The sequence below is a fragment of the Phalaenopsis equestris genome, unplaced genomic scaffold (assembly GCF_001263595.1).
Source record: "Phalaenopsis equestris unplaced genomic scaffold, ASM126359v1 Scaffold000513, whole genome shotgun sequence".
Lineage (NCBI taxonomy): Eukaryota > Viridiplantae > Streptophyta > Magnoliopsida > Asparagales > Orchidaceae > Phalaenopsis > Phalaenopsis equestris.
Genome location: NW_018164953.1, coordinates 1,745,846 through 1,756,638, shown reverse-complemented (window position 1 = coordinate 1,756,638; position 10,793 = coordinate 1,745,846). Strand labels below are relative to the sequence as shown.

At 33.5% G+C, this 10,793-nt stretch overlaps 1 protein-coding gene across 1 annotated transcript; it reads left to right on the top strand.

Moving 5' to 3' along the window:
• Positions 1–359: 359 nt before the first annotated feature.
• Positions 360–3,625, top strand: LOC110028563 (U-box domain-containing protein 10-like). The gene is made up of 4 exons (XM_020730464.1): positions 360–925; positions 1,159–1,275; positions 1,368–1,814; positions 2,388–3,625. Exons 1-4 carry the CDS (start codon positions 578–580, stop codon positions 3,459–3,461), a joined length of 1,986 nt encoding a protein of 661 aa, XP_020586123.1. The 5' UTR covers positions 360–577; the 3' UTR covers positions 3,462–3,625.
• The last annotated feature ends 7,168 nt before the right edge of the window (positions 3,626–10,793 follow it).

The window sequence follows — 10,793 nt, the reverse complement described above, 5'->3', positions numbered from 1 at the left end:
TTCACTATAATTTTCAAAATATCTGGTCGCAAGTGAAACATGACCTTTTATTCTTTGAAGTGTTCATACATCCTATACTTTATAGTTATATATTATATTTCAAATTCCAATAAGATTAAAAAAAAACTAAATTTACTAAAAATATTCATACAATTTTTTTTCAATTAAAAATAATAAAAATAAAATATTAAATAAAAATAAATTTTTATTATTCATCTTTATCCTTCTTAATTTTAAATTTAATTAGGGGAGCATTTTTCAATTATCATTATTAAATTTTTTTTTTTGGGATAACTCAAACAGAACCCATGTTTTCCTAACGGTCCGGCTTACTAATAATCCACCTCTAACGTAAAATCGCATCCGGACCTATCATCGCACGGCGATCCATTTGCCTACAGCGAAGATTCCTTCACAACACCCTCTGCATCTCCCGTAGCCGATGCGGCAACCCATCTCTTAAATCGGATCGTGCGGCGTCGAAACCTTCATTAAAACCCCCTTCTCCCCTGCCCTAATCATCCCTTCCCCCCTCCATTCTCCCGTTTCAGAACCCCAAAGCCGCTTCCTTTCATCCATGAGATCGTCTCTGCTGCCCGAAAAGGGTCGTCTTTGGCTCGCGCTTTCTTCTTCTCGGTCTTACACGGTGGCAGATGTGAATCTCGGCCTTGCTCGTGAGATCGCCACCATGGGCACCTCCTTGTCCGCAGAAAGCATTCGTCTTGCGCGGAAGGTCTCGCTCCTGATCCACCTTCTTGAGGAAATGAGGAACCTTGCTAACCGCCATGCTGGCAAGGTGGAGTCAACTTCGTCTGCGGGGTCCTCGCTGTTGTCCTTTATGGAGGATCTGAAACTTGCGCTTGAAGCGGTGAAGAAGTTTTTATTGCTCTCTGCGTGGAAGAATGCCGGAAAGAGTTCCAATCTGGTCAGTCTTGAGATTTCCTTCTTCTTTGGTGGTATCAAGTTTTTATTGATTTGGATGAATGGTTCTGCTTTCAGTGATCAATGCCTTTTTCTAAATCGGAGTATTTTCACTTTATTCAAAACCTCTGAATCTTTTCACCCTGAAACGGCCAAAAAAAAAAAGACAGAGATGATTTGATGAACAAAAGTGCACCATGAAATGTTGCTGATTAATCTAAATGTTGCATGATCTAGGATTTGGTGACTAAGAAGTTGGCAATCGAGTACGAGTATGTGACATGGCAATTGGAGAAAGTCCTAGGAAACATTTCTTATGAGCATTTTGAGATATCTGACGAAGTCCAGGAGGAGGTATGTCAAGCGATTTGTATGTCTTCTAGTTGGTCTTATTATTTGAGAAAGTTCATAAAAAATGTTGATTTTGCGAATCTCATTGTCGCCAGGCTGAATTGGTTCTTGCACAACTGAGGAGGGAGATTGAAAAGATTGGAGCAGAAAATTTGATTATTTTCCAAGAAATTTATATCATGTTGTCCTCCGAAAATGTAAAGGAATTTAAACAGCCGCGTTCATTTAAACTGCCAGCAGCAGAAAAGGACGCGACTTGCATTGTTGATAGCGAGCTGAGAGACATGGTTATAGCTCTTGCAGAAGTCAATGGAAAATATAATTATGACACTGTAAAAATGACGCTCAAATTGATGGATAGGCGTAAAAGGACCAGTCACGCTGATCTGTTTAAAGATGTCAAAACTGGAATCAGGTCAAATAATTCAGAAAGCAGCGCGGGGGATGATAAGCAACGTGATTCTCTCGAGATTCCAGAGGATTTCCTGTGTCCAATATCTCTTGAGCTCATGAGAAATCCTGTTATTGTCTCAACAGGACAGGTATTTTGTAGTTCTCAGCCATTTTACTATGACAATTGTTGAGGAAATTCATGATGGTTTCATCGAACTAGAAAGAGTTGGGATTTCTTATATTTTTCAAAGGCAAAACTATATCCTATCATGCATGAACAAATGTCCCTACAACCTCCTTACATCTTTAGTAAAACAACAACAACAAGCCTTTATACCGGTATGTGGGATTAACCACATGAATCATTTTTCTCCATTGCATCCCCATTGAGTGTCTTATTTTTATTTAATTCTAATAGATTGAGATTATCTTTTATACAATATGTCTGTATTTTCCTTTCTTAACATAAGTCGAATCTAAGACATCTGCTCTCCTAACCGAATCTCAGATTGTTTTCGTTTAATGTGACCAAACCATCTCAGATGATTCTTTGTTATTATTCATTTTGCATTTTGTCTCTAAATATCAAGCCACTCATCCACCTAAACATTCTCATCTCAAAAAAACTTAAACTTTGTTATATGCTTTCAGATACAAACAAATTTGTTTCTCAATTAAAATCTTCTTATCCTAATACTGACTTTTTACCGTCATCCATTCAGACATATGAGCGTTCTTCTATTCAGAGATGGATAGATTGCGGGCACAGTACATGTCCCAAGACTCGACAGAAGCTTCAGAACCATACGCTGACTCCCAACTATGTTCTGAGAAGTCTCATCATGCAATGGTGTGAGGCTAACAAGATCCAGCAGCCACATAAACTGGCAAACGGGCATATGAGAAATGCTGCAACTCTTTGCACGATTTCCAAAGAGATATCCTTGATTAACGCGCTGGTTTCTAAACTCTCCAGCAGGTCAAGAGACGAGCAGAGATCGGCTGCATCCGAGTTACGATCACTGTCGAAGCGAAGCACGAATAACAGAAAACTGATTGCCGAAGCAGGAGCCATTCCTGCACTCGTTAGCCTCTTGTTGGTCGATGACAAGAAGATACAAGAGCATGCCGTCACATCTCTTCTCAACCTTTCCATCTATGATCACAACAAGGAAGAAATAATGCTTGCCGGAGCAATTCTTCCGGTCGTTCATGTGCTCAGAGAGGGAAGCATGGAGGCGAGGGAGAATGCTTCAGCTGCTATTTTCAGTCTGTCTCTTTCGGACGAGAACAAAATAATCATTGGTGGGACACCTGGAGCTATAGAAGCGCTTGTGGAATTGCTTGACGGGGGAAGCGCTAGGGGGAAGAAGGATGCTGCAACGGCTCTGTTCAACTTGTGTATTTACCAAGGAAACAAATCGCGAGCTGTGAGAGCTGGTATTGTAAGACCTTTACTGAAGATGCTGAGGGATTCTGCAAGCAGTGGCATGGTGGATGAAGTGCTGACTGTTTTGGCTGTTCTTGTGAGCCACAGAGAAGGAAAGGTAGCAATGTCGAAATCAAATACAATACCAGTTCTTATTGATATCTTAAGAAATGGGCAGCCACGCAATAAGGAGAATGCAACGGCTATATTGCTTGCGTTATGTAAGAAGGACTCTGAAAACCTTGCTCGTGTTGGGAGGATGGGCTCCATTATTCCCTTGACAGAAATTTCAAGGAGTGGTACGGAGAGGGCAAAGCGCAAGGCTGCTTCTCTTCTTGAGCACCTGCAGAAGCTTCAGATTCTCTAACTGGATTTATTATATTGTTATGGTAGTTGATTTTTTTTGTTCTTTCTGTGAATATGATGACAAAACATGACATGAAAATTGGGATTGCCAATTTATGTTAGCTTTGTGCTAAAGCGGTAGATTCTAACCTCATGTCTGCTTCATTCTTTCTATTCGTTTAATTCATTGACTGAATTTATTTCTGAGTTATGCCTTTCTGTTTGTTCCATCATTTATCATGAATTTATCATGAATGTAATTAGACGTTACCTCTCATCATGAATGTTAGACAAGATGATCAGCTGACATGCTAAGGATCATATCAAAATAGTATGCCACAATCAAAAGCATTAGAGGTTACCTTATGGTGTTGATCCGCTAATCATTTGGATGCTTAAACTTCTATTGTAATCTACAACCTATGGTTAAAAGAACTCTTCAATTTGCAAGACTAGCAATTTAGACACTTACAATTCTATAGTCATCTAAACCTTATGGAACTTTGTTAAGAATTATGTCATGGCTAATCCCTATGCTCTACGTGTGCGGACTCCAATAATATGCCGCCACGTTTGCAACATCGCGGAGATTATTTCAGGGTTATTAAAGTAAAACTAGAGAAGTTATTTCAGGGTTATTGAAGAAAAATACATAAATTTCAATTCAATAACCCTGAAATAATTCAAAAATAACACATAAATAATCCCGAAAGTCTCACCCGCACTAATTAGGCATAATCATTGAGCCACTTTTTTTGCGTGCGATTTGACATTCATGCTGTGAACTGTTTTTAAACCGTTCAATAAACACTCTTATTTTACAAAGAGGCAATTGTACATCTTTAATAAAGTTTTTAAACATTAAATGTATTGGATGCTTGACAAACATACTAGTTAAAAGAATTTCGATGAAGTTTTTTAAATAAAATTTAATGTAACTAATGAAGACACTGTACATGATCTTAAGTGTTTTGGTCATATTTTGGGTTGATTTTCTTAAGGGTCCGTTTGGGGGAACTTATAAGTGCGGGCGATGTTTTGAAAACGCTGACGTATCGTTTGGTTCGATTGTTTCGTCAACTTATCCGAAACCGCGTTTGAGTTTTTAGGATAAGCAGTTTATCCTGAAACGCACAAGCTACCCCAAACACACCCTAAGCTTTTTTTTTATTCTTCTTTCATTACAATATGATGTTATCTATGATATTTAGCAAATACATGCAAACATTAGTTTTTAGCCTATTATTTTTCTCAAAATGTACAGTTTATTGGTAGATTTATTGCCAATGAAATTTTCAAAAAACTCTTCAGTTATTTTCTCATGAATTGGAAATCAATTTCGGGTAGTTTTACTAGCAAACAAAAATATTCTAGGAATCCATAAGCAAGTTAATTAACGGCCGATTTTTGCCATTTTTATCTATATTTTAATAAAAAAAAAGGTTTTATTCAAATGACATAAATTATGTATACCCAAAAATGAATTTTTAAGGAACTGGAAAGCCCAAATGTTCAATGGGTCTCATGGGCTTATTGGATCAAACCCATCAGGTGTGCATTTAGTGGTCTGACATAGACTAAATCAATCATACTCGTTAGCCGTACATTCGGAAGTGACAAGTTGTAAAGCTTATTACCATCTGGAAGGAATCTATGAGTACCTCCAAGGTATGTTACCATTCCAGGAAGTGTCATTCCCACCAAACTCCACCAAACTTGCCTACATCATCCTTTTTTTTTTTTCCATACTCGTACAAGTTGGCTATACTTTCTTATCAAACTCATCAACAACTACTTGGTTATACCACCAAGCTCTATAAGTAGCTCCTCGAGGGGAAGATAATTTATATCTATTATCATACGTACCGTCATTTATTAACATCATGACAATCCACACCAGTAGTCTTGTCGACGATGAATCTACTCAAGCTCCATATTACATAGATTAGGTTTATTTTCTAGACCCCTGCATAGGTACATAGACTCTTAAGTATAAGAGAGGAGGAAAGGTGTGGTTCTGTGCACCCCCAAAAAGCTTCTTCTCATTTCTTCAAGTTCTCTCCCGGATTATATGAGTTCACGAATTATACAAAATCTTATGTCCCATAAGGATTCATGAATTATATAATTAGGATTTCAATTATAATAAAATAAATTTTAATAGAATTTTGATAATTATGCAAGAGTTATCTTATTCTTTTTATTTTTTATTAAATATATAGACCATAGTGATGGTAAGCAAATGTACCATTAGTTAGATGATAACATTCACCAAACCATTGAATTTATTAATGAGGTAAGAAAATTACCGCAGAGTCAACACCACATTAATTCTTTAAGCATGATCTTTATGTTCCTAAACTAATAAATGCGTTTAGTCCTTATAAATCCATTTTGCAGCTACAAATTAGCTACAACTTATGTGGACATGTCTAAGATTAACCCTTCATGGAAATGTCTAATACTAAAGAAATAAAATATACACGCTGCAAATTTATGCACTTTGATAATAGATGATTGTAAGGTTACAAGCATCATTCAAATTTACAATACTTGAATGCATTAAATGTTTGCTATGACCATATCTTTCTATCATTAACTCAATGATGCTAAAGGATAAAAACCTAGATGTTGATATATACCGAATTTAGTGGGGGATCTTGGGCTTAAGATAAACAAATTGATGTAGGTAAAATTAATTATATTTTCTTCTTAGAATATTCACTATTTGGGCACTCTCATTATAGGACAAAAAAATTTAGGTGTTTGATAAAAATATGTTCCATATGAGGTGTTTCATAACACCATTAAAACTAAATCTTCAATGGTTATATATAACATAAAAAATTGCATTTTTCATGTAAGGAATAAAACCACTAAGGGCGTGTTAGCGCATCATTTAGATTGTGAAAACTAGAAAGAATTTGATTGTATTTATCCATCATTTATTTCATCAAAAAGTATATAAAGCTTACATTTTGATGTCTATACTTGTTGGCCAGTCCTCATTTATGTGTAAAATTTGCTTTCAAGAGTTTGCATGAAATAATCTTCTTCTTTTTAGCATTACTCATTCTCAGGCCAAAAAGTTTAATAAGAAAATTGTTCTCTTTTTAAGATTTTTGATTGATGAGAGCTATTACCATATGGACAATCAGTGATTTTATGGCATATGATATGTTAGCTTAGGATTACATATAGAAAATTGGAATAGTCATATTGCATGGCAAAAAATAAGATATTTCTATTGGCATATAATAACAAGATATTATTATTATTATTATTATTATTATTATTGATTTTTTTACTAATTAATCAGCCTTATTGGAAGTAGAATAATAAATTAGAAAAAGAGGATTTGATTTAAACTTTGATCTCTTCCATGATATTCACACTAAATTTATGTGTTCATCATATGAAGAAAATATAAAAAAATTATAATTTAATTTATTGATAAACTTGAGAAGACTCTCTTACTAATATTATTTTTTACAATAAGAAGTATTTATTGATTCATTTGGCATATGAAATAAGATTTGGTAGTCCTATATAAGCTTGATACATGTACCAATTTGAAAGGTAATTTTCTTATTTATAGTAGTATTTTTGAACTTGTTATTATATACAATATTTTTAAAAACAAGTCAATTAAAAAAAAACAATTAGATAACACAGCTCGTGAAGTTAAAGTCTGCAAGATATTTCTTTTGTAATTTCAAATTTAATTAAGATTATGTGTATAATAAAAGCAATATGGATAATGGATGATGAGTAAAAGGAAGCGAGTATGGTGACCATAAAGCTAATATTTAAGAGATTCCACCCAAATTCTTGAATTATGTTATAGTTGATGGAGAGCAGTTTTAGTTAAATATGATTAATATGATGCTTCAAAATTTGGAATTAATTTTAGATCATAGATACATTAAACTTAATCATAGGCCGTGTTTCAAAGTTAAGAGCCATTTATTTGGCCTCTCAAACAACATGAATTAATTTTATTGTGTAAGATACCTATCTAGACAAAGATATAATAAATAGTTCATTAAACAATAGTTCATGGTAAATACTATAATCCATGATTATAGAATTAATAAAAAAAACAATTATCTAAATTATTATTATTATTAAGAAATAACAAATGAAAAAAAGTTTACCTTCTCTTTTGCTAGATTATTCAAGAATATTTGTACATGAAGGATATGCATGAATACCCAAATTAGAACTCTTGAACATCATTTCCAAAAAGATAACAAGGAGTTTTGTATTGATATTTCAATTCCAACGAAAGAGGCAAAAGAAGAATGGTTATGTTTGATGTATTGGGTGAAGATTTTGAATATCGTGAGGAAATAGTTAATTCAAATGATAAGAAGAATTGGAATTGAGCATCTCTTCTAGGATTATAAAACCCTATTCATGATTCAAGAGGTAATATGTATGTTTTTTTGTAAGTTTTAATTTAATAGGTTATAAATATTTTTTCTTTGCATGAAAAATTTGTTAGTACATGTATACATGTATTAATAATTGTAAGACCGTTTTATTCTAAATTTTAATTCTACTATTATAACATTAACATTGTTTAACATATAAAATTTACTATGATGTTGTATTTATATATGTTTTTAAATGTAACTATAATCAGTTTTCATTCTCATGCAATGACTTAACTTTTATATATTTATTTTTAATATCTTTCATTTAAAAGCTTAGATCAATTCACTAACTTAATTTTCATCTAGTATATTTCTATATATTAGTTTATGGACCAAGGAATTACAACATCTTTCATTAAAACTTTAAATATGCTTTTGCACACACATTTTCCACCTAGGGTCAGCATTAGGAGTGCTTTGAGATGTATTTAACTTGTTATAATTTCTACATAAATTTATATCAATTGACAATAATTTAGTTTATAGTCAATTGGGTTGTCAGTTTTTATTATTATTATTTTTTGTCTACTTATGTTGGGCACTATAAGAGACTACTAAGGTGCTAGAAGCATGTGAGAACACTATTGCAAGCATCTTATGCATGCCATCAGTGTTTCACAACTTGAACCCCTAAAGACAACCAACACCACATGAGTTGGTATACCAAGAAAGGTCATCTCAAATTCATGATATTGCATGGGAAGTTCTTTTGCTAGAATAGGCTAGTGTTAATTGACTAAGTATCTCTAAGGTTATTTCTAACAATTACATCAACCTCAATTAAAAATTCATCACAAGCACTCTACTTGTTTCTTAATTTTATTAGCACAAATATATAACAAGATTTCTTTTATGCTAATTGTCAAATAAATACTAATTGTCTCTTATACTAAATTAAATATCTTATTTTTATATGTCATATACATTATAAGAGATATGACCGAAACTTGCTACAATAAAGATTGAACTATTCTAAATAACCTAGAAACATAGGATATTAATGATTATGCAAACCCTTGATTGTGAAGTTATTTTAAGTATCTTATCACAATTTAATCTCTTGATCTTATTATTTATATTAACCTGCTTAGAAAATCCATCCTTTGTCTTTACTGTTAATAACCACTTGATAGTACGTCAAGGGGTACGCAGAGATGCGTACATAATAGGGTACACGGGCGTTATATGGGAGTTACATGGGAGTTACAAGCGTGTTATAACTTCCTTATAACTTTCGTGTCAGCTAACTCAGCTGTAACCCGCGCTTTTATTTTATCCATTGAGATTACAAGGTTACAACGGGGTTACACGGGAGGTTACACGGGACGTACAATGGGTTATAACCACCCCCTTGTAATCTCCGTATAAACCCCGTATACCCTATTATGTACACATCTTTGCGTACCCCTTGACGTACACAATTTTTTTCCTAAAGTGAGGGGTTGAATGTCTTCAAAAGTCAAATTTTGTCATCAAGAATGAGTTTTTTGGTTCCTATCCTTCCTTCTGCAACCTCAGTCAAGTCAGTATATAGATCCAAACTCATTTCTGGTTTTAATCAAGTTCTGCAGCTTAAGATCAGTTACCAGAGTTTCATAATCATAAATGCATTAAGTGTGATATCCTAAGTCCACATTATTAGACTTAGGGCTATTTGAAGCTAGATAACAAGTTAAGAATTGTGCAACGCATTTAGCCTAGGAGATTGATATTTTGTCTCGGACTAAAAGATCTTATATTCAAGATCTAAGCTTATTTAAGAGGTGTGTATCTGAATTTAAGGAAAAAATATGCGACAAGAAGGAAAATAGGCAAAAGTGAATGGGAGAGAGAAGTTTTGCCAATAAGGAACTTAAAGTGGACTAAATTTTCCATATTTTTGGTGATCTCCACGAAACTTTAAAAGGAAGGAAATAATATAGAGAATCCAAGCGTTAGACATAGGTTCTACAAGAAAATAAACTTTAAGGATATAATTTTTTTTGAAAAAATTAATATTAAGAAACTAAAATTTTAAAAAATTTTGTAAAATTGATGAAGTCGTTATCTGACAGCGACTTTTTATATGCTTAAATTACAAGATAAACATGGATGTAATAAATATTCAATAATTGTAAAGTCACAGTTATCAACGCAAGTATACGTATCGCTCAAGTAATATAGGGCTCTAATGGAATCCTAGATATCGATCCCACAGGGAGTGGTTAGAACTGCGGACTAAGATTTTAGAAAAGCAATACTTTAATCACAACAACGAAGTTCAATTTACTTATCTGTTACTGATAGACAATTGAAATAAATAGATAATTTTAATAACTATTAAATAACCAATGATACTAAGGAGGGTTTAATTGTGATATTCAATATATAAGAAAGCATCCTTCTCCTTGTCAAGAAATTATAGTGAATGGATAGAGTGAATTAGTTCAATTTAGATTATGCCAAATAGGAGCATACATATTCTTTACTCTTTAGTCCAGACATAAAGAATATTGACTAATCCTACGCTTGTTTACTGAATCTGCGGCTAGGCTGGAAGGATACTGGCTCTCACTTCGGAGCTCCCACGTTCCCCTCACCTGAGGGCTAACATCTACACTTCAGTACCCAAACGATAGGACCGAATTAGGGATTTTAGTCTGTCACTCTAAAATCTCCAATTCTACGTCTGATAATATTATTTCCTTATTTATCTGCACCCAACTTCTAAGGATTTTGACCTCCCTGAATCTTGGATGTAATCCTCACTTTAGTTGTAAAACTCAACATATTTTAACAAATTAATTGGCCAGATTGAAAGTAAATTAAGATCAAAGTGAAAAGATCATCATAATTTCTTAAACATTTTCATGGCTTTGCCAATTCAAAAAGTCATTTCAAAAATCCCGAGACAAGGAGAAAGACAGAGAAAACTA

What these genes read in the sequence shown, in the direction of transcription:
- LOC110028563 (XM_020730464.1), top strand. Translation starts at nt 578, where the DNA reads ATGAGATCGTCTCTGCTGCCCGAAAAGGGTCGTCTTTGGCTCGCGCTT. An exon ending in CCGGAAAGAGTTCCAATCTG is followed by an intron (nt 926 to 1,158) that starts GTCAGTCTTGAG and finishes TGCATGATCTAG; the next exon opens with GATTTGGTGACTAAGAAGTT. An exon ending in TTATTGTCTCAACAGGACAG is followed by an intron (nt 1,815 to 2,387) that starts GTATTTTGTAGT and finishes TCATCCATTCAG; the next exon opens with ACATATGAGCGTTCTTCTAT.